The sequence below is a fragment of the Gopherus flavomarginatus genome, chromosome 19, assembly GCF_025201925.1.
Source record: "Gopherus flavomarginatus isolate rGopFla2 chromosome 19, rGopFla2.mat.asm, whole genome shotgun sequence".
In the NCBI taxonomy this organism is placed as follows: Eukaryota; Metazoa; Chordata; order Testudines; family Testudinidae; genus Gopherus; species Gopherus flavomarginatus.
The window spans coordinates 24,073,318-24,100,624 of NC_066635.1; the positions used below are offsets into that span (position 1 = coordinate 24,073,318).

At 53.3% G+C, this 27,307-nt stretch overlaps 1 protein-coding gene across 6 annotated transcripts in view; it reads right to left on the minus strand.

Annotated features, from left to right (window-relative positions):
- Positions 1–1,137: 1,137 nt before the first annotated feature.
- Positions 1,138–27,307, minus strand: part of SUPT6H (SPT6 homolog, histone chaperone and transcription elongation factor) — a 40,666-nt gene continuing 14,496 nt past the window's right edge. For 5 of the 6 annotated variants that reach the window (XM_050929059.1, XM_050929054.1, XM_050929055.1 and 2 more), the window contains 30 exons: positions 27,148–27,249; positions 26,461–26,577; positions 25,893–25,982; positions 25,168–25,310; positions 24,443–24,594; positions 23,392–23,490; positions 21,414–21,543; positions 21,185–21,335; positions 20,099–20,253; positions 18,946–19,141; positions 18,080–18,219; positions 17,878–17,995; positions 16,901–16,977; positions 15,950–16,085; positions 15,268–15,405; positions 14,774–14,941; positions 14,042–14,169; positions 12,735–12,942; positions 12,487–12,634; positions 11,630–11,772; positions 10,208–10,348; positions 8,811–9,006; positions 8,431–8,669; positions 7,091–7,204; positions 6,222–6,346; positions 5,608–5,720; positions 5,156–5,233; positions 4,873–5,039; positions 3,782–3,960; positions 1,138–3,050 (listed from right to left, as the gene is read on the minus strand). In XM_050929059.1, coding sequence (XP_050785016.1) covers positions 2,864–3,050; positions 3,782–3,960; positions 4,873–5,039; positions 5,156–5,233; positions 5,608–5,720; positions 6,222–6,346; positions 7,091–7,204; positions 8,431–8,669; positions 8,811–9,006; positions 10,208–10,348; positions 11,630–11,772; positions 12,487–12,634; positions 12,735–12,942; positions 14,042–14,169; positions 14,774–14,941; positions 15,268–15,405; positions 15,950–16,085; positions 16,901–16,977; positions 17,878–17,995; positions 18,080–18,219; positions 18,946–19,141; positions 20,099–20,253; positions 21,185–21,335; positions 21,414–21,543; positions 23,392–23,490; positions 24,443–24,594; positions 25,168–25,310; positions 25,893–25,982; positions 26,461–26,577; positions 27,148–27,249 — 4,278 coding nt within the window. In that variant the 3' untranslated portion in view covers positions 1,138–2,863. The remainder of the gene's footprint in view (positions 3,051–3,781; positions 3,961–4,872; positions 5,040–5,155; positions 5,234–5,607; positions 5,721–6,221; positions 6,347–7,090; positions 7,205–8,430; positions 8,670–8,810; positions 9,007–10,207; positions 10,349–11,629; positions 11,773–12,486; positions 12,635–12,734; positions 12,943–14,041; positions 14,170–14,773; positions 14,942–15,267; positions 15,406–15,949; positions 16,086–16,900; positions 16,978–17,877; positions 17,996–18,079; positions 18,220–18,945; positions 19,142–20,098; positions 20,254–21,184; positions 21,336–21,413; positions 21,544–23,391; positions 23,491–24,442; positions 24,595–25,167; positions 25,311–25,892; positions 25,983–26,460; positions 26,578–27,147; positions 27,250–27,307) is intronic. The other variant, XR_007770362.1, reaches the window with a different exon arrangement.

Consider the following 27,307-nt stretch of genomic DNA (forward strand, 5'->3'; position numbering starts at 1 on the left):
CTCTCGCATTCTGCACTGAGATGCAAAGATCATGCTGGAAAACAGACCCACCAATGCATGGGAGGTGTTTTCAGCAAGCTCCCCCCCCGGAGCCAGTCAAACCATTCTAGCGAGGTCTCCCAGACTAAAAAAGCCTTCATTTAAAACCAGGGTTTGGCAATATGGTCTTTATCTCAATTTCAGACACAGGAGCCCAGGTCTGAGGTGCTGGGGGAGGGTGGTGTCCCTATCCATGCAGTGAGGCTCTCACAGCGTTACCCAGAGCATGCAGTGCTAAAGCAAAAAGCACAGGAGCATTCAGTTTCAGTCTTTTGGGGAGATAGATTTAAACCTGTCACCACCTCTTGCAGGACTCTTCATATACCTATATCTCACAGAACTGGAAGGGACCCTGAAAGGTCATGGAGTCCAGCCCCCTGCCTTCACTAGCAGGACCAAGTGCTGATTTTGCCCCCGATCCCTAAGTGGCCCCCTCAAGGATTGAACTCACAACCCTGGGTTTAGCAGGCCAATGCTCAAAAAGAACAGCCCCCGCTCGCAAGAGGATGGGCCATTGCCCTGCCCTTGGACAAAGGATCATGGGAACCCAGACACACATCACAAGCCAGCAGCCTATTTACCATGGGCACAGAGCCAAGTGTGCTGCTTGTCACTCAGGCACAGCAGTGCAGCTCAGCAAGCAAGTGCTTTTTAGACAGCCTAACCCTGGAAAGGTCCTTTCCAAAGCTTTCCATCCCCACCGAGCGGCCACAGGCAAGAGCGGTAACAGAAGAGACATTTAAAACCACAGTGCAGTGGCTCCAAGCTCAGCCAAACGCTGCTAGGCAGAGTCTTCCAAGAGATGCCCTGGATGCAAATGGGAGCGATGTAGTGCTGCGGCCATCTTGGCACTAACTCTTCCTCTGGCGAAGGATGCAGAGCGTTGGAGGGGATCTCGTCTTGCAGAGGGAAACCCAGGCTCCCGTTTGCTACTAGCAGCAGCTCGTGCAGTCATCTCTTTGGAGATGAGACCAAACCCATCCCACCAGAGCAGAGAGATGACAGGGCAGCTACACCTGGCAGCCCCAGAGCAGGGCAGGAGGTGGCTGACGGAGAGGAGAGCGTCAGTGCAGTAGGCAGGGAGAACACTGGGTACAATCAACATCCCAAAAGTAGAATTTTATTGATGGAAAGGGAGAAAACTAAAACCAAAGACAGCCATAAGGAGCATCCAGACAAAGCGCCATGACTCTCTGGCAGGTTCCCTCACAGAGAGCTACTCCATAGTCAATTTCCTGTCATACAGAACTGAACAAAACAAACAAACAGCGCAAGGTTAGTATGCTTGTTAATCTACCACCGAGCAGAGCCCACCTGCGTGGTAAGGAGAGGGATGCAGCCAGGCCAGCCCCCTGGGGAGCTGTAGGGAAGCCAGGTCCTGCACTCCTGGGGAGAACAGCTTCACTTTCCCGTCTGCTGCAGCTCTTGCTATTCAAGGGTATTTGCATGCAACAGGACCTTTGTTTCCTGAGCTCTCTGCTCCTTTCCCAGCCGAGGGCAAAGCCCTCTGGGACCTCAAGCAGTGGGTTGTGACGTTAGAGCCAAACAGGAGCAGATCAAGCAACACAAATCCTGCTTCCAGGCAAAATCCTCCTGGAGAAGGCAAGTGGAGAAATACAGGGAAGTGTATGAAACACAGAGCCCTCAGCGCTGGCAGGGCTGCTTCTGACCCAGGCCAGATAGTGCCTGCGTTCTATCAGCCTCCTCCCTGGCTCCTGCCAGGACAGAGGGGAGGACAGCGCCAGGGGTGTCACCCTGACACGCTGGGCTAAGAACCCCACACAACACATTCAACCCAAAATATTCTTTAGCATCAACCCACCAGCACATAGCAGGCAACTTGGGCAACACACGAGGGGCATTTCCTGGTTCACTGCTGTAGTCTGTGTCTGCAGCAAGCCGGTGGTAGAGAGGAGCGGGCAGGCAATACAGGATGAGAAGAGAACACCCCCAGACTAGTGTTCAGTAGAAACACTATTTATTCCCCCTTTTCGGTTACATGTGGACAGAGCTAAGCAGTATGACAGAGGACATGCACTTCAGGCTGACTTGCATTCTCCTCACCACAGGAGTGGCTGCCCTTGCAGTGTCTTAGCTCCTGCTAACTCTTGGGAAAGCTGCTGTTACCCAGGGTTTTGCTTTGCAGTCTGAGTTAAAAAACAACTGAATAAATATCGTCCCAAATGAAGTCAGGAGAGGATGAGCCTGTGGACCAGCTGCTGCTCTCTCTGGCAAGAGCCCTAGCCCAGAGCTGCTCTGCTAGCGCAGCCTTGCAAATACAGCTGAGGCAGTTGGTGGAGTTTTGCAGAGCCCCCTACACAAGGAGACACCAAGCATACAGTAGCAGAAACGTCAGAGGATCTGGGCTGAGCTGTCCGAGCCCCTACATGATTTCGTTCCGTGGGTCGGAACGGGGACGGGCAACGGTCAGAATACAAGACGATCAAAATAAAACTTTGCTCTAGGCCAAGAGCTGGCATTTCCAGCTAGGTTTGCCTTCTAGTCTTTGGCTGTGAAAGCAGGTCGCTGCTCATTTCTAAAGGGTTTCAATCGACTTTTATAACAATTCTGTTGAGCTTCCCACACGGTGAACCAAGGTTTAGTGCGCAGAGGCGCCTGCAGCATCCCTTCCTATGATGTGTGTGTATAGATGCCAGCCCTGCCAGGTATATTAGCTCATGTGGGTGGATACACCAAGTGTCGTTTCACATCGTTTTATGAAGTATAAAACAGGAGAAGGGAAGGAAACTCGTTCTCAGCTGTTCTCTCTCCTCTTCCCCTCCCCAGAGAAAGAACAAAGGTTAAGGGTCAGGTCCAGCAAGGCCTATCGATCCATTTCATCCAAAAGCGGTGTGGCGTCCCCAGCAATGGACATGGGCGTGCTCTCGATCATGGGGCTGGGAGATGGACGAGGGGTCAGCCTCTGCTTCTGTTTCCTCCGCTCAGCCTCCTTCTCCTGGAGCCACTGCTCGGCCATTTTCCCCCAGTCGATTGCAGCGTGGCTGTTGGACCTAGACAGGCAGAAGCAGGAAGTGAAACATTCAAATAGCAGGAGCCCAACAGGGTCAGTTTCCCTCCTCAGGCACTGCCTTTGCAGAAGGGTGACACTACCGGATGCCCCAATGTCTCTCTCTTCTATTCAAAGGCAGGCGGGTGATGTCCTCCCCCAGCACGGTTACTGCCTACCGGGACCCACTGGCTCTGCAGCCCGAGGCAGTGGCTCTCGCATGCATGCAGAACTCTGTGGACCGTGTTCAGTTATGTCGGAGGTAGCAGATTCCTCGCAGCTGCAGAGTGGCTGTTAGTCAATGGGACCCATTGTGGCCAACTTCCTTAGCAGACTCCGTTCCGCCCTCGCGCCTGGCCGAGGAACGGGTTCCCAATTCAGTGCCACACTGTCACAGCCCCTTGGACTGGCTTCTTTACCCCCCCCCATCAGCACCATGGCCTGAATCCATTTCCTCAGAGCCGATGGGCTGGGACTACACTCTTCACCCTTGCTCAGCCGCAGTGCTTGCCAGACACCTCTTCCCCTGCCCTTTGAGCAGGGGCTGGGCCCCCAGCGCCACAGCCATGCAGCCTCCTCCCCCCGGCCAGTTCAGCACGCCCCCTACTGCCAGCAGGAAGACTTATGGCAGAACCGTATCCTGCTGCCAGGGACGTGCTCGTGTGTGGCAGGGCAAGAGCGGCTCAAAGACAGCAGACAGCTGCACACATCCAGCACCACAAACGAGCTACTCACTTCGGCTGCTGCCTCTGCCTGGAACTGGATGATGGCTGCGACTGGGTGGACTGGGGTGTAGTACTGGCCTGGAGCTGATGATACTGAGGTGTTGTAATTGGCTGGCTGGGGGTCGTGTAGGAGTAGCTGGGGGTCATCAGAGGGGTGGCCACCGGCTGCTGTGCTGGAGTTGTGAAGACCTGCAAGGGGACGGACACCCTTAGGTTAGTGCGAGGGTCAGGGCACCACTGGGGCTAGGCTTGACACAGATGCCCAGAGCACAGCACGTTCCCTCACCTCTTACCCAGAGAGCAGGAGGCAGGGTCAGGCCCTCCCTACACATCACCAAGCTGCCATGCCTTCCTCAGGGAGCGGCTTAGCACCACGGCAGGGTTTTGTGGGGACTCCGATAGGCCCCAGATGTCACCCCCAGAGTGCCTAGCCCAAGGAGGAGTATTTTAGCTGAGAGCTTCCCAAGGCGGCAGGGGGCATCTGCTGCACTGAGCCCAGCCTAGCCCTTCCTGCAGCTGTGCCGAGCGGGCAGGTGCAGACTCACACGAGGAACTGCTCAGTGGTGGGTTGGGAGCAGAGTCCAGGGCCATCTTCGGGCACGAGGCAGAGCTGGAGCACTCGCCTGCCTGTGTACCTCCCAGCTGAAAAGCCCTGCAAGCTCAGCACATATTTTCATAGCTAATCCCTTTCATGTGCAGCTCTATGCTGTGGATACTGAAGCACATCATGTGGTTTCGTGTCCCTCTCCCTCACCACCGGGTCCCAACCAACACCAGGCATGTTCCTTGGGAGCCAGACAAACCTTCCTCACAGCCAGCATTGCATTTCCAATGTTCCTGGCCCTGGGGGCATGGAACAAGGCCCAGGAATCTGCACAGCAGGGCTGAATGCTGCAGCTAGGCCACTGGCTGACCACTGCAGGTCCATACTGCCCTTCGGTATCAGGGCAGGTCACTGGTCCATACAGTCCATTGTACTGTCTCCTACGCAGCCAATCTCTAATGCCGCAGAGGAAGGCAGCACTTCCACGAGAGACAGCCCGCTGTGCTGCTCTGATGAGAGTCCCACCACTCTGGCTGAGGTACCCAAGATACACCTACATGATATGCACTGCTGCCCCCTCCGCTGCCTCCATAGCCATACTGGCTGGATGCCCACTGTGCAGGCGTGGCATTGGGGTTCTGCCCTTGGCCCGTCACCGCTGCGATGGCACTGAACATCTGCGAGGTCATGTTCTGAGGCAGCGCATTCACGGCTCGGGTCAGATCTAGAAGAGAAAACACCGAGTTCCAAGTGAAGACAAAGAGAATCTGACTCCTGTCCGGGGACTAGCTTCGGAGTCAGCCTCCATAGATCTGCCCAAGGAGAGAGGCCGGTACTCACCCGCCAGGTTAATGTTAGCAGGAGTAGCATTGATGGAGGCTGGGGTCCGGGTCCTGCTGCTGCTGCTGGGGGTGATACCTTGTGAAACAAAAGAGAGAGGTATGTGTGACACCCTGGTACCCCAATAGTCACCACTCTCTAATGTGCCAAGAGAATCCAGACTTCAGTGGATCTGGGAAAGGTTCTGGATTTGTGATGAGCAGCGGTATTCACAGGTAACCTCCTCTGTACACCACCGGGAAGAGAGATGATCTGGGATTAGGGGCTCCTCTGAGCAGCTCAGCTAACTGGGCTATACAAGTCCTTGTAACTGGAAGCAGCTACCAGCTCTGACTAATTGCAGACAGATGCTTGACCCACTTCCATTCAGACTATCCAAGGAGCACGAGCCAGCCCTTAGTCTGATTTCCTGCAGGACCGAACAACCCTGGTGATTAGGATTTGGGGGTCACCTGGCACTGGGTCCTGATAATGATCCTTAAACCACCGGAAGAGCCCATTCACCGTAGGGAAGATCTGTCCCCGGTACCGGAATCCCTCTGGTGTTACCGTCACGTACTCTATCCTGTAAGGTCAGGAAGGGGGAGAGACGAGCACATCACGCTGCAGCACAGTTTCACCGATTACTGGCAATAACCAGCTCCACCCAACGCAGTGGGAGAAAGGGACGGGGAGGGCACATGGTGCCCAGATACATCAGAAATGAACCCATAGTTATCTGAGGCACAGACTCTGCTAGGATCACCCGCCTTCAATCAGCTTCCAACCCAGCCCCAGTAACACTTGGCCATTACCCTGGAAATGCCAACACCTGCGGAATCCATACCCTCCCCTGTCGAGGGATGGGACATGGCTCACGATGGCCACGTGGTCAAAGGCATCAGCAGCCAACCTGATGAGATGACACGTGTGAGGCACCTGCAGGCCAAACTCCAGGGGTCAGTGCTGCTGCTACACACTGAACCAGAGCAGAGTCCAAGAAAAGTCAGGCAGGGGACAAGCCTAGGCCCAGGCCCTGCAGTGACTGACAGCCAGCTGTACCCAGCAATGTACATGCACCACTGACCTCGGTTTCCCTCGAGGCTGGTATCCCAGAAGGAATTTGCCAGGTAGCTCTTTACAGGCACAGATAAAGTAAGGAATAAAGGTCGGCTTCTCCTTCTTGGTCTTTATTAGAAGTTCTTCCAGTTTCTGGTTAGAGGGAAAGAGAGACAAACACTCCATTGAGATGCTCTGTGCAGCCTGGGGGCAGCGCCAGGACTCACAGGTGCATGCTGCCTAAGAACACTGCAGTGCTGGCTTCTGCCCAGCCCACCCCTCCCCATGGCCGTGTCCAAACAAACAGCATCCAGTGGTTTCATCCAGGGCTCATTTCACAATACTGAGTATGGCACGTAGGACTGGGAGCTGTGACCATTCGGTGGAGGCAACTGGGTGGTCCAGATGGACACACTCGTGCTTACTTAGGTCAGCGCTCCAGACAGTGATGTAAGGGGAGGAGCATCCCTTCATCCCCGCTTTAGGGCACTTGTGTCTTATCTGAGAGTACTTCCCCTCGAGTGGGGAAGTGGCAGAGTTGGAGAGGGAGAGACCCCTATCTGCTCCTGCCTTTGTGATGTGCCAGCACTGTCAGACTGGTGCAAAGGCAGGACCCTCCCTTTCCTGGCGTAGACAGTGACATGGCCCTTCAGACATTCGGCCCAGCAAGACGGGCCAAGCTCTCTGCTGGTTCTACCGCTCCAAGCTAGCTCCCCCCAGACCCAAAGCTGGGAAGTGACCAACACGAGCACAGAACACATGAACCTCTTCTATCTTAACACTAACTTGAACTCAATGGTTAGTGTTTGCACAGAGGCCAGGAGACTGATCTGGGGCAGCCAGCTGCACCCAGCTTTGCTTCTTACAGCTCTGCAGCAGCCCCTCTGGGAGGCTCACCTTCCTGTCTCCGCCGCTGCAGTCTTGGTAGTATTTGTGACTTAGCAGGTCTCTAGCAAAAGATGCCATTGGCTGGACATAGCGTGCGACGATTTCATCCAGGTCCTCGAATTCCTTGGAACAAACAAAGAAAGAGCCACTTTATCCTGAGACTGAGTCCTGATCTTCCAGAGGCAAAACTGAACCCACTGCGCTGAGCGATGCCCAGGCCTTGGAATCTCAGATCCTCTTAACTCTGGAAGGCACCACAGGATGACTAGTGCCCATCTGCAGTGGAGTGCAGGGCAAGTGTCCTAGCTCCCGGGACAGCCCGCTCCCTCAGACACGTGCTCTGTAGGATTAACGTACCCCACCTGCACCACTGCAAGTGGGGGGCAGCTCGGTTCCTTTCAGTCTCACGGATAAACAGCGACCCTGACTCTATTGGACAAGCTTGGGGGGGGGGGGCGGGGGAAAGCACTTTGTTCCTCAGACTAAAGGAGTAGCTGGGAAAATGTAGCACGGCAATCTGTCTTGCAGTGGTTGGACTAGATCAGGGTCTCAACTGGTGGGTCGAAACCGACACGGGGTGAGGGCATGAAAGGCAATCGGGAGTCATGAGGCATTGGAAATACAATCTAAAGCAAAGAAAAATCTCATTCCTGACTCAAGGTCAAGTATTCTTTGTCAGCCTCCTGAAACGCACAACAAATACGTTGCACAGGCATTGATTGCACTGTTATCATGGATCCATTTCCCCCTCACGTTTACCTCAGAAACAAATGTAATGGAGATGCCTTAATTTGTTTTTTTACACTTCAGATAAGGGGTCACAGCGACCTGAAAAGGTTGAGAATCACTGAACTGGATTATCTAATGGGCTCTTCTAACACTAATCTCTACAATTCTTTTACACAGAGCCACCAGTTACTCTAAAATCTGGAGAGGGGGCTGGCAGCCGAGTATTTGCTCAGGAAATGGAAGTGACTGACATTGGAAGCTGTTCCCAAACAGTCCGGAAGCACCTGTGAGAAGAGTGAAACCTCAGGATGATCCTGCTCACAGGCTGTCCAAGGCAGTTTCCAGATTTCCACACCACCTTGTTTCTAACCCAGCTTTATGAAGCCAGGAAAGGTTTCAGTTTGATGGCCTATTTGTACGTAATGTATGCCACAAGCCAGCACCCCAGCTTCTGCTACCACCTCTGGGTTCTAAACTCCAAACCATTCAATCCTTTAGCAGTTCCTCTGGGGTGACTGTGCCCACCCTCCTTGCCGAGTCAGCATTTCATCTTCTGTTAACTGGGCTGGGATCCACTCCCCTCGGTTCACGTCCCCAGTCACGTTCCACCTGGCTCTTACCTCTGTGTTAATCCAAAGGGTGGAGCCCAAACTGAAGGCGTTCTCCTTGCCCTCCTCTCGGACGTCCACATGTTGGTAAATCCCATCGTTCACCTTCCAGGTGACAGTCAGGTGGTTCTCCCCCTTGCTGCTTGGCCGGATGATCACATCGCCTTGGTCCATGGTCTCCATCATCTTCTCAGCTTGCTTGAAGCTGATGTTGTGGAATGACGGGTGAGCGATCACCCTCTTGATGTATGCTGTCGGACACAAGTGGGCAGTTAGCATTCCCACGGCAGTGGTTTTATTGCAAGGAACATCCAATCACATCTCTCTTCCCTGGGGCAGACTGAGAATGTCCATGTGCCCGGTTCTCAGGGCCCTAGAGAAGGGATACTCACTTGTGCGCTGCTGCTTCCTCTTGTAGTCTTCTTCCTGTTTGTGATCTGCTGCCTCAGCATCAAAGTCATAGTAAGTGTCTTTGGGCAGCTTCCATTCATTGTTCTTATCCATCAGGTCTGACGTCCTGCAGGTCAGGTCTGCACTGAACTTCTCAATGTCTATCTTCATGATCCTACAGTGAACAGTCATTCCCACCTGCGGAGGAGGGGCAGATTGGATTACTCAGCAGGTGCAACTCACATGCTGCACCTGTCATTCGGCAAGTGTCCTATCACAGCCACACTGGTGTGGTGGGCTTACCTCGAGTATTTAACAGGACACAACCTGAAAATAAAAATCAGATATCCCCCTGAAAGCTGTTTATCTAGCACTGTTACAACGACCCTACAGAGGACTAGACCTGGAAGGGATTAGAGGAGAATCGGTCTCTTCCCCAGTGTGTTTTCTTTGGCATTTCACAGCCCTTTGCATAGTCAGCTTCCTTGTTCTGTTGCTCGTGTCCCCTAGTGCCTCTGAGCTGAAGGAGGAAGTGAACAGACAGCAAGCAGCAGTCAGGTGTGCACACACACGCATGCACACGATGGGGTGGCAAGGGGAACACCTTTTTCAAGCCTGTCCAAAAGACCTTTCTAAATGAACAAGGGAGCAGAAAAACCTGTAACATTTTAAAGGTCCAGGTCACGTTGTTTAAAGGGGCTCTAGCAGAAACTGGAATGTTGCAGTCCATTTAAACGTGTTTAAGTTGACAGTGTCCCCTTAAAGGGATTGCTAGGAGACCTCAGATGTCAACTGGATAGTCCTTCATCTAAATGTTCATTCCCTCAGCAAGGATCCCAAAGGAGAGCGCAGAGGTCAACCCTTCTCTGGTAATGATGTGCACACCTGCATTCTATACCCATGGGATTCTACGAAGAGGGCCCTGGTCCCCGTTCTGAAGGAGACCAAGTAACTCAGATAGGCCACAGAAATGGATTCAACTAGGAAAAATAACCCTGAGTGAGGGATTCAACTATAGGAGAAACTATCACAAGCGAGGGGAAAATGACCCTCCAGGAATCTAGCAGCTGCTCCTTGAGCTATTTCAAAAGCTGGGAACAATGGTCAGCTCCTCATGAGAATGCCTTCTAGCCTCCCAGGCTCTGGACTTCATTCCAACTGTAATAAATCCTGCCCAGTGTAGTATGCAAACTGATTCACACAGTTGCCACCAGCAGCTAAGGGAGACGGAAGGGAACAAGAACCTAAATTCACTGTTGATTTAGAGCCCACAAGGGAAAGAGAGCAGTTGCTGGGATATCTGGGGAAGAGAGAGAGATGAGCAGGACTCTGAGCCTCTGGTACCAGCTCTTTAGAGACAGCCACCCGGAGCCGGAAGAGATGCACTCTGCTCTCCTACCTTCACCCTTTCTTCTGGCCGCTTAACCACCTTGTCGCTGAGAAACTTGGTTGGTATAAAGCCAGTGACCCCATTGTCCAGCCGCGTCTTCACCCCAATAGCCTGGCCAGGGCAGGAGCCACTGTCAAAGTGATTCCAAACCTTAAGGAAGGAAAGGAATAAGAGACTCAGCATGGAAAACAATTTCCGAAGGCAGCACAAGTACAATTCTTTTAGACACAGGAGACACATTCAAGCAGGGGCCTGGCTGTACCAGAGCAAGGGCTAAGTTCTGGAACACGCTGGCTGTAGCAGCTAACTGGAGAACCTGCAGCAGCCTCAAAGAAATTAAAAGACAGAGGTCTGAGTGACTGAAACTGATCCACGCAGCATTCCTAGCCAGTTACCCTTGGCTCACGGCAGGCAGCTTTGCTCTGCAAGCAGGAAGGTTACAATGCTTAGGCTCCGTCTACACTTGTGGCAGCGTGCAGAGTACAGGCATGACACATGTAGCCACACGCTGCAGTCAAAGGGAGGCTGCGTTTGCAGCTGGCACTGCAGCCTGTAGCCATATGCCAGTGAAAGGCATCAGCAGTGGGGAGGCACTGGGCCACTGTGCTGCTAAAGGTTGCAGTGTAGCTGTGGGAGGCACTGCTTGGGTGTGTAGAAAGGCTGTGCAGGTTCTGGACCCTTGGGGTTCAAGCATGTAGGATGCTCCTGTACGTCCCTCACTGTCTATGCTGCTATTCAGACTGTGCCAGCTGGGCCTGCCATGTCTGCACCCTGCACGCAGCTGCAAGAGTCGACGTCCCTTTCAATTTGGAATCACAGCTCCGCAGTGAGGTGGGTTCTACTGGAGTCCCATGGCTACCATGGGAACTGCTCACTACCCAGGGTCCTGACTATCAGGGCTGGAATTTGCCACTCTTAAGGCAGGACCCCAAAATACCACCCCATCGAAAAGCAGGATGTCTGTGCTGGTGCTTAAATTGAGACAATGGGGGTGAAATCAGCTTATTTTCTCCACCCCATGGGTGGCTTCTTTGCATAAAACAGAAGAGTGCTGACTCTGAACAAACCCACTCTGAATGTCTGTGGGGAAAAGGTGACCAATTGGCTCCCATCCCATGTCACACCTAGTCAGAAATACTGGGCAACCCTCGCACAGCAACTAAGTGGTGCTGGCAGACCTAGAAAGAGGCAATTCCAGAAGCACTAGTGAGGATTCACATTAGGGTTACAGCTAAAGGCTCCCTTAGGGGTTGAGGGCCCATTGTGCTGGGTGCTGTCTGAACATGGGAGGCGCAATCCCTGCCCAGAAGTGTCTCCTCTCTCAGAAGGCCCCTCCGGTACTGCAGTCCCTACAGGATGCTCTGGGGCAGCGACACATCTGAGCAGCCTGACGATGGAGGCTGCGTCTGCGGAAGCAGCCCAGTACTTTACCTCGCTGAGCTCTGGGAAGTTATCCTGCTGACAGAAGGGACACTGCCAGAGGCCAGTCTCGTCATTCCGTATGGCCTGATCGTAGCTTTCGCCCTGGGGCCTCCTATGGGCTATTCCAGTCACATTGCAGGTGATCATTTTGCCTGGGGAGAGGAAACAGGAGTATATCAGGCACATGCAAGGGTTGGACAGTGCCCTGAATGGGATGCCATGCAGGCCTCCCGGAGGCTACTTGGATTACTTAGGACTCCCGTACCTACGGGTGGCATTTCATAAAAGCCATCAAGTGCAACACAAACGGTCTGGTTCTGCAGCACTCCAATGAGCTGCAGACCTTGCACTGATCCCAGTAAAGGTTCACGGAGCTGCCATTCTCCCAGACCTCCGCTGCCTGGCGCAGCTTGTGACTGCAGCTCTGTAACTGATGGAGCCCTCTGTGATGGAGTAGGGTCTGCCTGTATGGGGGATGGGAGAGCTGGGGATGTCTTTAGGTAAGGGACCGGATTTTTAAGCCTGTAACCTGAGCCAGGTAGGGGGGAGGGGGTTAGCACCTTGGCCGGGGAAGCTGGACAAAGGAATTGGCTGGCTGGAGGAGGGGCAGTTCAGTTTCGGTTTTGGGCTGGGTGATGGGAATTCAGGGAATCCTATGCTGGGATCCAAGCACCCTGAACCCTGAGAAGGGCTCAGTTGGGGGGTCCTGGTTGGGCCTCCAGGCTCTGCTGTAACCTGCATTCCTGTTGTCCAATAAACCTTCTGTTTTACTGGCTGGCTGAAAGTCACTGTGAGTCCCAGGAAGAGGGGTGCAGGACCGGACTCCCCCACACTCCGTGACACCCTCCCAGGTGATGGGCACGTACCTATGTAGAAAGTCTCTGGTGTTTCTTTGGTCAGCATATTGAAGACCTCCTCTGTGTTAGGAGAACGGTATGGGGTTCTCAGATCCTTGTATCTGCAGCTCAGCTCAGCTCGGATGTCGTACAGAGTGATGTGTTTGTCACCATAACCCTGTTTGTACAATGGAATGGTTTAATGTTTGTAGGCTAGCAGTCATGCTAGAAAAGGGCTGAAAGGCAGCTCCACCCCAGCTCCCTTCCCCTTCACAGACCTGTCTCTCCAGCTCTTCAGCAAAGGCATCAAGATCCAGGTCTTTCAGACGCTCTGGGTTTTCCAGGATCTCCTCTAGCGCTCCAGCTGGATTGGCATCCTCTGCTGATTCGTCGTACTCTAGGGCATCCACTGCCATTTTTCTTGCCCATTCATAGGTTTCAGGGTGGACCCTGGACCCATCTAGGACCTCAATGTAGGAATCCGTGCTAAACAAATTCAAACACACGCATCAAACTGGAAACTCTGCAGGAGGCCAGAGGTGCATTCAAAGGTCATAGGATGCAAAATGACTAAAGAGAATGTGCTGCTGCTGCTATTCACTTTCACAGTTCACCGCAAAATTTCGCTGTTTAAATGAACATGAATTCTCAGTCTGATCTAAAGAGAGCATTGCACATCAGGGCTTGCACCCTGTAGCTGGAAGCTGTGGCTATAATTTGCTCTCTCATACTAATTAGGTGTGGTTAGTTGACAATGCAACCCTCTGCACCAAACTGCTTCAGAGGTACCAAAACTTTGCCTCAGTCCAGGAGACCCTGCATTCACATTCCTGGGGTCTGTGTCCTGTAAACGCCCAAGCCCTGGCACTTGGAAGGGCCAGAACTCCCAGGGAGGGGAGCAAGGCTGAAGAGTTCACCTGGCTGCCCTCTTTGTTCCCAGAGACTCTCCCAAGCCCGGGGAGATAAAGTAAGAAGCAGCCCAGAGAGCACAGCACTGAACACAGCATGTTCCCGGCCCAGAGACCATCCAGAGATTAGAAACTGGTTTCAAACTGCCCTCACGCTTTCTATTTAACACTAGCTTTGGTTATTAACATTATTTTTAAGCTTTATACATTTCTCCACACAAACTCCCACAATCTTCCTTCCAGTTTACACGCCAGTTCAATTTTTGTGTTGTGCTATTGCCCCAGGTTCGGGACTGTTAAAAAAAGGCGTTAAAAATAAATCAACGAGCGAGACTAGAACTAATCAAAAGGGTCTGTGTGGTGAAAGGTACAAAGACACTAACTAGGGAAGAACTGATTCTAGCTTTGGTTTCTCTTCACCACAAAGGACCCCCCACAATCACAGCAGTGAATTTGTGCTGTACTGCACTGCTCACCCGAATGTTTAGGTTGAGTTGGCCTAGAGAGAGTCAGATTAATAACCAGTAATAAACTCACTTGGCTGGACATGAAAGGCTGCTGCACAGAAATTCCTAGGAATACTGCCCCTGCGGAATGGAATCCCTTTCAGCCAGTCAGTCAAGTACTAAGCCCATGCAGCTCGCACGTCACAGCATGCAGCACCATCCAATACCAACCTGTCACCCAGTGATGCTGTGTCAATTTTGATGAAACCAGCACAATTGATGAAGACTTTGGGTCCCATGTGACACATAGTGACTAGCTGCGTCCGGTTCTCCAGCCTTGTGTTGTTTTGTTTCAGGATCTAAGGGAGGAGATTTCAGCATTAGCTTTGCAATGCAGCACACGGAGGGAACGGATATCCCAGCCCCCGTGGAAGACAGACAAGGAAAAAGAGGCCTCAGACTGAATAGTAAGGGGTTCAAAGAGTATCTGGTACAGCCACCCTGCTCCTGTCGCATGGGCCCTTGCCTTGCTGTACAGGAAGCATCTCAAAGCCACACTAAGGGAAGATGTAAAAGCAGCACCACATGCAGGCAGGACTGCCACACTTCTCAGGGTGAGGAGAGGTACTTGGCCTTTCACTTGGTGCTTCCTAAAGCAGCCGAGTGTTCTGATACCACAGCACAGCCTGGCTGACACTACTGCCATCTCAGGAATTTGCTGGGATTGACAGATCTGCTGAGGATTCCTAGCCACACCGGGGAGAGCAGCCCACACACAGCTCCAAGTTCACTAGCAGTACAATAACCACACTCTCTTGGCCCCATGGGGACAGTGCCGTCAGACACACCACGAGCGCAGGCCCTGACACTGTGCCTCCCAGCGCTGCAGCCACGATGCGGCTTGCACATAGCAGTTTTAAGGCAATGTCAGCTATGCGGTAGCTGAGACAGCTCCATTCTTACCTTGAGCAGGTGAGTCCCTTTGCGTGGCCCTAAGCCACAAACATACTGTAGCAGGGCCTGGCTGTAAGGGTGAGCAATTGCCCGATTGACGTCCACTCCCACCTCATTCACACGGTTTATGAACTCACAGTAGAGGGCATTCAGCAGCTCCTCCTTCACCACGTGTTCCTGCCGAGGGAGAAGGGGGTCACCATGGGGCAGGTCTACACAACGCTGGTCAAAAGCAAATCTGGGCTGACTCTGGTCCTCAGAGGTGTAACCCCTCCCTTAGGCTCAATGCGAGTGGAGGTTTATCTCGGCAAACAAGGCTGCTCTAAGGCCACAAGGAAGATGAGCACTGTGCTCTAGAGAAAGGGATCAGGGAGGAGTCGTGCTAGTTGGACGTATTCTAGAACAGGTGGACGCCACGTTGGCTCAGCTTAGGGCCTGTTCCTGCTGTTGGAAGTTCCCAGGCTCGTTTCTTTCTGACCGAGACCCCTGTAAGGAACAGTTACCTGCAGAGGGTGAAGCTTCAGACACAGGATATCCTCATCAGAGCTGCAGACCTGAGCAAACTCTATCAGGGGGTCCTGAATACGGCGAGCCAGGGAGACAGCTTGGCGCAGCACAGGGGGGTAATCCCGGAACTCGTTCTGCAGAGGATCAGAGACGTGGAGCGAGGCTCTCACTGCTGCCAGTGCCTACATCGCTGCTAGCACTAGCACCAGTGACAAGTGACACCAATGCAAAAAAGCACTTTTCAGCACTCAGGGCAGGTTGGGGGAGGGGTTCAAAGGCTCCCAGGGCTCTTCTGTAATTAGAAAGAAGGCTCCAGCAGAAAGGAGGAGAGGATAGTTCTAGCTCCATTTGGTCCAGTTCCTCCCCATATTAGCTAGGTTGCAGCAACTCCCTTCTGCTCAAGAGGGCAAGGCTCTGTCCCGACCTTACCAATATATACCCACCACTGAGTCTCTTGGTGCACGTCTCTTCAGTCAGCCCCAGCAGGATCCTTTCACAAGCCCCTCCCACCCCAAACCCTGACACACCTCGGCCAAGGCTTGATCACCATGCAGCAGCAGAGAGCGCCAACCTGCCCAAGGTGGTGGGATTTCAGTGAGACGGGCTATCCTCCCAGGGACCAAGGAAAGTCAGGCCACTTGGAGGGAGCACCAGAGGACAGGTGCACGGGTGCTGTACCTCTGACTTCCTGCTGTTCATGTAGAGAATGGCCAACTCGTTGTCCACTAGCTCCACCCCAATGGAAGACAGCTGCTGCCCCTGATCCAGTTCATGCACAATCCGCTTGACGTCCTCCATCAGCATCTGGGCATCTCTGGGGAAACATGGCCAAGGGGGATTGGGAGGAAGACAAGAAAGCTGGACACTCAAATCACACTGATCTCCAAGGCAGCTCCTGCAGTGGGCGTGTCCCATCCCCAGCTCCCAGCCCCTCTGAACTGACCATCGGCTGCAGGTGCTAACAGCAAGAGGCTCCGTCAGTCAAAAGCACCAAATCAGAAGCCAACCAATGAATTGAACGATGCACAGCAGGTCTCCTGGGGCATCTTAAGCCCAGTTTGTGGCTTGGATTGCTCTAACTGGTGAAAGGTGCTGGACTGGCAGCCCCTGAAGCCTTTGCTATACAACCACCGACCATGGACACTTGGGCAGTGCGAGCTCCCCCCTTGTGCTTGGTATGAAGGAGAAGGATGCTCACTTGCCATGGTCTCTTCACTCTGCTGCAGGGGCCAGCTGACCACTAGCAATGGGACTGAAGCCACCCACTGCCACTGGCCCACACGAGAGAGGCGTGGCCTACTCTGCTCCAGGGCGATCCCAGGCTGGCTGATCTGTGTAATGCTGGAGACAGCTGAGTTCTGGGATGAGCATTTTCACTTGGGGAGGGCGATAGGAGCAACTGACAGATACCACCTCTGCAGGGGTAGGTGCGCCATCAGCACTGCAGAGCTGAGAGCCAACACCTCACCCTGTAGGATCTGCTGTAGGAGCAGCACCCGAGTCCCACCTTGCTGAAGGTGCAACATGGGCAGGTGGCAAGGGGCGGGGAGGGGGAGAGGGAGAGGGAAGAAAAACGGATGGCCGGGGAGGGATGGCATCGCGGGAAGCGGATGCCAGAGCTCATCGTACCTGTTCTCTCCTGCAATTGTCACCACATGAGGCTTCTTGTTTAGAAGGAATTTTTTCAGAGTTTCGATATCCTGGGCCTGGAGCACAGAAAAGGAAGCAAGAGGCTCCATGGAAACAGGCTGGTTACTAGAGCTTCCCAGTACCACACGCTGAGCACGTGTCCCAGGCTGCGGAGCTCCATTTCACAGGGCAAAGCCTCAAACCTACCTAAGGCACTGACCTGCCATGACACTCTGCCAAACAGAACACAGAGTGGGGCTAAGCGCTGGTTCCTGGCCCTTTCCAGACAGCCCCGGGAAGGGCCAAGCTGGCTCAGCTGGGCAGAGGCTAGAGGTGACCTGCTCATAGAGATACAGGGACAGAAGCCAGGAGCCCTTCCCGATTTCCACTGAGCCATGCTGCCTATTGCTAGCTGGTGGGGCAGAGGAGAAGGACCCTGAAATGGCACTTTGAATACTGCAGCACAGGCAGGAGCAGTGAAGCCAGCTCCAAAAGGGGCAGAAGGACCAATTCAGGCAATCTGTAACTAACGGGCAGCAAGGCCTGTTTCTGGCCTTTCCGTAAGCTGGATGGGCCTTTTCCAAAGGCGCTCGGTGCAGCAGGCAGGGTCCCTCAGCAATCGCACCTGCAAACCCCAGACTGTCCCTGTCCCTTATGCAGCACTGGCCTTACGGCCCATACTGATCTGGTGTGCAGCAGAGATCGCTTTCCAAAGTGCTTGCTTACGACCCTCTCACCCAGCCAGAACACACCCCCTCCTCGCCACTCACTGATCCTAGGGCTTAGAGTCCAGGACTCTTCCATTCACAAGTACACAGGTTTGCTCCCAATTCTGATCCATCGGCAGGATGCAGCCAGATACGTCTCAGACCCAGCTCTGACCAACATGCTTGGGATCGCTTGCTGCTGACTGCAGTCCACATGCACTGTCCCACTTCAGGAATAAGCTAGAGAATACAGCCCCTGCCCCAGCTCACCTTCTTGTCCCGCTCCTCCTCCCGCCAGGCGTTCCGTCTCTTGGTGAAGTGCGGCAGCCGGAGGAAGTCTGTAACCTCGCCTTCACCATTAACCAGGGCACAGAACACGGGGTGGTCTCTGCAAAACAAACAGGATCCCCCTGAAGTGACCGGAACAGGCTAGTACGGCAGGTAAATTCAGGAGCAACCCTTTCCCTCATACCTGGCGGAGGAGAATGCAATGCCCAGCACCCGAATTCCCTTCCCCTGATTTTCATCCATGAAATCGTCGTCTTCCTCCACCTGCTGGTCTGGACGGTAGGGAGACACCTTTAGCCAGTTGTACAGCTTCCGGCTGCAAGCCTGAAGGACAGGAAGAGGGAGGGGTGTGAGGGAGAAAGCCAGTCTCCCTCCCTTCACATTCCATCAGGCACATGGGCCTCCACAGACAGTGCCTTGCCCTGAGCATGACGCTGGGGTGAGACACAGAAGCCCAACAGAGCTAGAGATGCTGCTCCTTCCAGCCGGGACAGCCTGCTATCAGGCCTTCCTTTGGGGCCAGAGCTCATTGCTAGGATCTGTACAACCTCATAGGCCAGCAGCTCCCAGCACAGCACTCTGAGCGATAGATCTTGTCCCCGAGGAATCTGATTCTAGCGCCAAGGAATTACCTTGCTCACTGCCGCGGCAGTCAGGATCCCTAAGCCCCAAGAGATTCCTGTTTCTTCAACACAGAGCTGGACATCCTCCAGGGACCTACTGTCCATGGTGCTCTAGCACATACCAGGCCTGGGGACTGACGGACTAGAGCCCTGATTTGCAAGGTCTGACAGGTAGAGTACCCTAGTGCAGGTGACCCCTGAATGGGCCAGTTAGAGCTGTATCTAATGTTCCTCTTTCCTTCCTAACCGGGGAATGGAACAAGACTGACTCACGGATGTTCCTGTGGGTCTGTCACTGACCTCCTCCTGCCTCTTCACTATCCTCACGTACCCCCAGCAAAGGACTCTCCCCCGGACTGCCTCCTACACTTCTAACCTGTGAGTGTGACTGCAGCCCAGAATGCAGGCGATGAGTCAGCACTCTCACCTTAATGACGTACTCTTTGGCCTCCACCAGCAGCTTGTTCTTCAGTTCTTTAGCCATCTGCACATAGAGGAACTGGTTAAGGGAACGCTCGATGGCCATCGTGCGCTGACGATTCCACTCCTGCACCTGGTGGCTGAACTCGTCGCGGTAATAGAACTGCTTGATTTCCTCAAAATACGTCTGGTCACTCCCATAACTGTGAGAGGGAGAGAGACGGGGGGGGGGGGGGGGCTGTCACGCCAGCTCCTGCTGAGCAGCCTGGACCTCAGGAAATGGGGTGCCCTACAGCCTTCCACGCAGGAGACGTCTGCATCCCCAAAGCGGGTGTGGAAGTGCTGCAGGTCCCCAGAGGCCAGTGCCCAGTTTCAGCCCAGCAGAGCCTATTCTACCCTGCTGCTGAGGACTACGCCCCAGGAAAGGGTGGATATTAGGCTGTCACCCTGTAGACCCTCCCACGGCTGAGCTGCTTTGGTCATGCTGGGGTCTCTTTACTTGTGGCCTGGCCTGCATGTACTCCTAGTTAAATTATTGCTGGCAGAGGCCTGTGCTGCGGTGAAGTGGTGGTTCCTAAGGGCTGGGGAGCTCCCCGTTGGTCAGCCTCAGGGAGGAGCTAGCTCTCCCCATGTTCCCTTAGCCAGCCTGCCAGACAAAAGGTCTGGTTTTACTCATCTGAGGGCTGTGCTAGCAACTTGCCTGGAAGCCCAAAGCCCCCCCAAGTCCACATAATGAGGGGCAGCGTGCACGCATCCCTCTAGGTAGGAGCAGACTGGTGGCTGGAACAACTGGAGTACTGCACTGGGGAGCTCCCATATTCATAGACCAGATCTCTGGGGAAGTGGAGGAGGCTCCACAGGCTGTACTTTAGGTGCCTCTGTTGGGATAAGCCTCGTCTGTCTGTCACCCCACTGCGTCTATTGTCCTGATACCAGGATTGGTACGTAAGGCCCTGTCTCATTCCACAGCATTATCTCAACTGCTCCTGTGTCAGTGAACCCGTGAACTTGGCTGCCACTGAGAGGGGAACAGGGCTCCACTGCATGATGGGAGCACCAAGGGAAGTTGGCAGGACAAGCGTGGCAGTGGGGCACTGTCAAAGGGGCTCTGAGGCTACAGGGAGGCAGGGGGGAGAATGCTTGGGCAGAGCTGGCCTCACCCCTCGACACCTTTCATGTCAATACTGATGTCGATACTCAGCAGCCCCTCCTCCTCAGCCAGGCAGATTTTCAGAAACTGGTCATCTCGCAGCTCCTTCACAGGCTTGTTCTTCAGGTACTTACAGGAATACGCATAGTGGGCCTCATCCACATCCTGCCCCCAGAGAGATGAGACGAAACACTGGTGAGTCAGCACCCTGAGGCCTTGGGTAACGAGTGCATGGAACAAGACACCCCCAGCCCCACCCACACACTAGCAGCCAGCCTGGCCATGTCTACATTATGCAGACTATAGCGGTGGTGCTGTGGCTATGCTGGCATAACCCAACAGCATGGCGCAGCCTACACTGTTGGGAGGGGTTCCCCAGCGATGCAGGAACACAGTCCCCCGAGGCGATGGTAGGCAGGTTGATGGAACCATTCTTCCATCCACCTAGCCACGTCTACTCTCGGGGTAAGCTGACATAATGACATCACTCAGGTGGGGATCTGTCAAACCTAGGAGGGACTTAGCTATGTTGACCTAACATTCAAGCAAAGACCAGGCCTTAAAGTCAAGAAAGGTTCTTTGAGATCCCCTGATTTCAATGGCAGCCAAGTTGCATTGTCCTTTCCCTAGAGTCTGAACAGGACTTCACAGACCGCCCCTGGCCCTCCCAGAGAATAAATGCTGGCATCAACGTCTTGGCAGCAAAGGCTCAAGCCCACGAAATAGTGGGAGTTAAAGCGGAGTGGCAGCATGCTGACGAACTCCTGAGGTAAACCCCATGCTGGCCTCTCACCCCCCAAAGGGTTCATGCCCCATTGATAACCAGGTAGAGAGGAGTGGACCCCAACTATACACCAGAGAGGTCTCCGAGCTGCCACGGAGGGCTTCAGCCAGCACTCCCCAAGCCGCGCTGCAGCACACAGCAGATGCTGAACCCTAAGCACTGACCGAAGAATGCAGGCAGGCCGGGCTGGACTCAGCACTTCCCTTTCAAGGCCGAAGGAGCATGCACATTATTGAACCATGGAAGACTGACTGGTTGGCCTAGGCCCAGCCCCCAGCAGACACCCATGGAAGCCGTGCTCCACTCCCTTACCTTTTTACCCTTCTTGGTGGGTGCAATGTTGAGTTTGGCTCTCTCTTGGAAAGTCTGTCTCAAGACCTGCCTGACAAGCGGCTCCCGGGCTATCTGCAAGGCCACCATATAGCGGGCTCCTTCCAGCACAGCCTCAGGGGTTGGGAACTGACTGAAAGGAGACACGGGATGTGAGAGTGCCTGATGTCATCTCCCCCCACACATCCCAGAGCGGTACCTGCACACTGACCTACACACGTAATCCTTGGCCAGCTCCAGCGGCTCTGCTGGGAACTGCTCAGTCTCATGACGCTGGTAACTGTCACGAAGATTCTCTCCAAACTGCTCAGGTGTCAGACCAAACTTCTTAGCCAGGCCGTCTAGGGCACAGAATGCACAAGTACTCAAGGAAGTGCATCTTCACACATGCTGATCAAAACCACTCACCCACATCCAGCAGCCAGGGCCTGGCTCCTGAGTAAGGGCAGTTGCTACAGTACGCTGGAGTGTGTTAACACCTGCCTCCACTCCGCAGCCAATGAGTTCATTTTATCCTTGTGTTGTTGTTGTTGTGGGGAACTCATGCTATGTCCCATGGAATCACTGTGTGATGACAGACAAGTAGGATAGGATGATAGGCGTATCAGACTGACAAGTATTCTGGAGTGATGAGTATGTACAGTAACTCCTCACTTAACGTCCTCTCGCTTAACATTACTTCGAAGTTATGTTGCTGCTCAATTAGGGAACATGCTCGTTTAAAGTTGTGCAATGCTCCCTCATAAGGTCGTTTGGCTGCCTGCTCTGTCCACTGCTTGTAAGATTCTGTGGAAAAGCAGTGACTTTACAAGGGAGCATTGCATAAGTTCCTCTTCTCTTCCCCCTCCCTCCCAGCGCTTCCTCCACCCCCGCTGCATCTCTGCTCCTCCCCCTCCCTCCCAGAAAGTCTTAAGCACCACCAAACAGCTGCTCCGAGAGGAGCTGGAGTGGGGGTGGGAAGAGGTGGGTCTGGAGTGGAGCAGGGACAGGAAGAGGCGGGCCTGGGGAAGCTGTCACTGCTGCTGCGAAGGTGCTTCCTAGCATCCTTGCCTGCAGTGGGCTGTGCCTGTGTGGGGTAAGCCGGGGCCCCTCCCCATCACGGTACAGTACTGAACAGTATATAATGCCTTTTCTCTGCCCTCAAAAAATGTCCTTGGAACTTAACCCCCCACATTTACATTAAATCGTATGGGAAAACTGGATTCATTTAACATCATTTCACGTAAAGTTGCATTTTTCAGGAACAGAACTACAACGCTCAGTGAGGAGTTACTGTATTAGGTATGTACGTAAAGCACGGCTGTAAAGCAAGCCTGCAGGCTAAGGCCTGTAAGACTTCAGCTTAGCCACCACAGGCCTCAGGCGCAAGGAGACTTGACTCAAGTGACTGACCTAAGACTGACCCTATGCCAATAAGCCCACAAGATTACTGTGAAGGATGTGCCAATAGGGGACGTTATGGAGAATATGTCCCCATCCAGACCACAAGACACCTGATTGGAACATCATGGAAAATTCTGTTCTGGCTGCAGGTTACCCTGGAAAGAGGTTGATGTAAGTGTTAAGACGTTACAAGAAAAAAGGGGAACTAAGAACAGGCCACGAAAAGAGGGGCACCCCCAGATTTTGGAGGTATGGAAATACAGATAAGGAAAAGGGGGGTTGGAACCTCCTGCACATGCACAAGGCATGGTCAGAACAAGATAAAAGAGGTTCCCTGGTTGGACTAAAGTAGGAATCCCTTGAGGGGAGACCCCGGCAGGAATCACCCATCTATCGATGCCCATTTGTTGAGAGATCCACCAGACTGCACAGTACCTTTGGCACGTGAGTACGAATACGGCCTTGACTATTGCTTGGGCTCTCTCAGCTTGTGGAGATGGGTATGTGCATGTCACTTACAATACAAATAACTTTTTTTAGCTCGTAGCTGTGCGGTCACTGGATTAGTTCATGCGCTCCGAAGAGTGGCCCAGGCAAAGAGAATTCTGAACGGTAATCCTACTGAGCTGAGCCCCGCAGGAGCCACGCTCACTCCTAGGGATGTTGGAGTTTAACACAGAACTACCAAGTCAAGGTTTAAATAGAGGCTACGACTCCCAGCCTGATGATGCACTGCTTAGCAAGGCATGCTGACAACTCCATGCCCACAGCCAGCTCATTACGATTCACCAGGCGGAAGCCCTTACCCAGCCCAGCGGTTTGACAGATGGTGTACATATCCCTGCGGGATGCCTGCTTCAGCTCGGGCCCCTTCTGCTCTTCATCGTCTGCATCCTCTCCTTCACCTGCAGAGGAACAATGTATTCAGCACAGTGTCTATAGGGACACTCATTAGACACCTGCAGTGCTGGCTGGCAGAGCATGAGTCCTGTGTACTCTGCTGCAAGCCAGAACTGCCCCTGCCCCAGGGTCCCTGGATTCTGGGACACTCCAACTGGAGAATCTGCTGCAGCTTCAGAGAGCTGCCCAATGGAGGGGTGCACTGAACAGTCAGTGAGTAACAAGCAATACTGTACCAGTGGGCTTCGGAACCTGACAGTAAGTTCAATTGTATTCTGCTTCTACAATTTTTATTTTCAGCGTGCTGCAGAACTTTTTTGTACTGAAAACCTGTAATTGCCTTGTGTTCCTACAGTGTCAGCAGAAGCTGGTGGTCTTGGCAGCCAGTTGAGCGGCATATGGGGTTTCTGGTACCTGAGAAGATGTAGGATGTCATTTGGGATCATACTGGCTATGAATGGATTGGACTGATGGAGGGGCAGCTGAACAATGGTTGGTTTACAGAATTCCACAATATGGCTGACTCAAAGCCACCCTCATCTTCAAATACTGGAGGCGGGGCCTGCTGGAATACAATGCCAAGCATTCAGTGCTCTACGCTGATCTACAGGGATGGTGAAATCTATAGCTTCCACAGGCTGCACACGCAGACTGAAGATGAGGGTGGCTGCAACTTGCTCCAGGGTAGGTTAGTGAACGGCAGAGCTCAGTCTCCCGGACAATTGCAAAGGGAAGGGATCCCTAGAAAGATTCGTGACAGATCAAGAGCTAATTTCAGATGGAAGGGAGCAGGGGGTGGGGCTAGGTGGATCATGTGCGCACACGTCCACGTAGGCACCTGCTTGGTTGATGGAGGAGCAACCGTGCTGCCTCTAAATGTTGCACAATTGTTTTAAGCAGCAGCTCCAGCTGCCCCAGGGTCACAAGAGCAAAAAGTCTAACTCATTTGGGACAAACCTTCCGCCTCTTCACCATCCTCCCGGATTCGCTTGTGCTTCTTTCGGCTGGCTTTGGCAGCATTCTGCATCTTAGGGATGTCTCGCCCGTAGTACAGCAAGAAATGGTTATACACGTCCTTCAGTTCATCCATGGACTGCACATCCTTCAGCCTACAGTGTGCAAAGGCAGCATGTCATTCCCATGTGGCCCTGAGCTGGGACCCGTGCACAAGGAGCCAGCTCTGTGACTGATTAGTCCGGCAGAGGCAGAAATCCAGTTATTGCCCTCTCAACACTTACAGACAAGGAAGCATCAGTTTGTTTCCCGTCTCTCTGGCGTCACAGAGAAACTCACACAGAGAGACTGCAACAGTCACGCATTGTGCTGCCATGTGACCATTTCATACTGAAAAGGTGCTTGGTGCTGGGATCCGATGGCCATAAAGTAAAGCGAGGGACATGCTCGCACCAGAGTTCTCGTTGGCCTTTTCAGGCCTCAGAAAGGGCTCACTTCTGTTGTTTGGGAGACTCCAGCAACATCATCCCTCTACTCTGCAGTGCCCGATGCCTCCCAAACAGCACATAAAAGCTACCCTGAACTCAACTGTCGTTTCAGTGGGTCATGTTCACCCCAGAGATATCTGGGTTTCAGGGATGGGGGAAGCGATCCCATTTTGGACAGTCTGTAAGCCACTTGGGGATGAAAGGTGCTGTATAGGAATACAAAAGGTTATAGGACCATACCTCTCCATGTCAGTAGTGTCAAGCGCCCTTATCCCATCAGCCAAAGGTTTGTCGGGATCAGCAGAGATTTGCTCATACTGATAGGCCTGCATCTTCTCAAACAGACGGGTCAGGTTCTGCTTGCGGATCTTTAGCTGGGTCCACTGTAACATGGTAGCAGAAATAAGTGTGTGCTAACCCCCCTCTGTCTGGAACCCACTGTCTGTAACTCTGTCTCACTGCTACTTCCTCCCCTCCAATCTCGCTGGCCAAGGCAGGTCCCTAACCACCCATGCTGCTGGTACTACAGCAACATTCGTCAGCAAGGAAACATCTCCAACAGCGGAGCCCAAGTCTGATAAGCACAGCAGGTCTCATCTCAGAGAGCTGTGCTCAAAGCAGAGCAGGCTTTGGGCAGAGGGCACCAGGAGGTCCTGGCTCGCTGCTGCTGGAAGAGTCATTAGACCACAGACAAGTTTAGGAGATAGAACAGGGTAATCCCCCCTTTCCCAGCTAGGTGTGCCCCATTGCTCAATGGTAACAGAACCCCAAGAAAAGGGACAGCCTGGTCTCTAGTGTCAGGAAAACGGGTTGCAGCATTCCTGTGTGGGGCTGGATATACCTAGCAGACCTGGGGGTCGGGGACATGGCCGAGCTGCTGATGAACTAACAGTGGGTGGGAAACGCAATGCGTCTGCTAAAGTCTCAGACAAGCACCATTCTAGAACAAACGCCTTGCCTCTCACCTTCTCATCCCACTGCCAGACCCTCCAGAGGTCGTTGATGTGCAGCTCCGGCTCGACGTACTCCTTTCGGTAGAAGGCGATGAATGGGACCTAGGTGGGAAACGATACCCATCAGTGCCTCCTACTGGCAGTCAGGAGTGTGGAGAAATGCAGTTACCCCAGGTAGTGGGGTGGAAAAGTTGCCAGGACTGCAGCACATAAGGACTGTGGGGAGCTGCCCTCTCCTGCTTTGCTATGGCAGCGTATTTTAGTGCGGGACTCTGGCAGCCCCAGGTGTTTGGCAGCATGGTACTGCCCTCCGTGTGCACTCCCACAAAAGTAAAATTATAGATTACAGTCCCAGGAGTTCTGAGTCACCATTTACCCCTTCGTCCCGCCTCTTAACTACAGAACCTTCATCCAGCCTTCCCCTGCAGTTGCTCTGGCTCCTGCAAGGCCAGGTGTGCTCAGAGCAAGTCACCCGCGCTGTCTCTGCCTGTGCTGGCCCCCGGGAACTCTACATTGGCAGCCGCTGCATTAAATGAGCTCAGACCCCTGCTCCCAACCCCGCTGCAGAACTGCAAGCTACCTCGAAGTGCTGATTCCTCAGGAAGTTCAGGGCTTCTTTAATCTTCTGTATGGTGCTGGGCCCCTTGCGGCTGAAGCTGCTACTGGCCTGGCCCCGCTCCAAGTAATCAGAACTTTCCTGCAAGAGGGATATCACGTCTGGTGCTTCCAGGGCACTGGGCAGGCTGCTCTTATCAATGGGGAGACAGGCCCACCCAAGGGAACATGACGTCCTCAATTAACAGACACTGGTTTGAGAGCCCAAAGCATCAGCCCTTTTTGACTCCAAGTGCAGTTTGGATGAAGCATCTGATGGAGGTGACTGACGGGCAGCAATGAGCTGATGATTAATGCCAGTCACGACCCCCACAGCACTGCTCCAAGAGCTTTATGAACTACAGTGCCTTACGGGCTGCCTGACTGAGGCATCACCCTTTCAGTTCAGAGGGAAATTGAGTCAGATGCAAAAGTGACCTGCCCAACGCCAGACAGAATCAGTAGCAGAGCAAAAACAATTCAGGTGTCCTATCCCCCATCCTCTTCCTGTTTCACCACCAAATGGGTAAGGAACCCAGGCATCAACTGTCCCAGTAAATTAGGTACCACCTCACTCCAAGAAGAGTCCAGGAAGAGTTTTCCCAAGCAAAGCATGCTGGAGAGTTAGAACAGTAGCCACCTCAGACCAGGGGTCCAAGGAGAAGCCTGTTACCTGCAGGGAGATGGTAGGTGTGGCAAAGGCATTCCTGTAGATCCAGTCGGCTTCTTCCTCCAACTCATCATCTTCAGCACTCTTCACAGGGATGGAGCGCAGCTGGGAGGTGAAGGGAGGGCCATGGATCACTTGCGGCTCGCATTACACATCAGTTCTG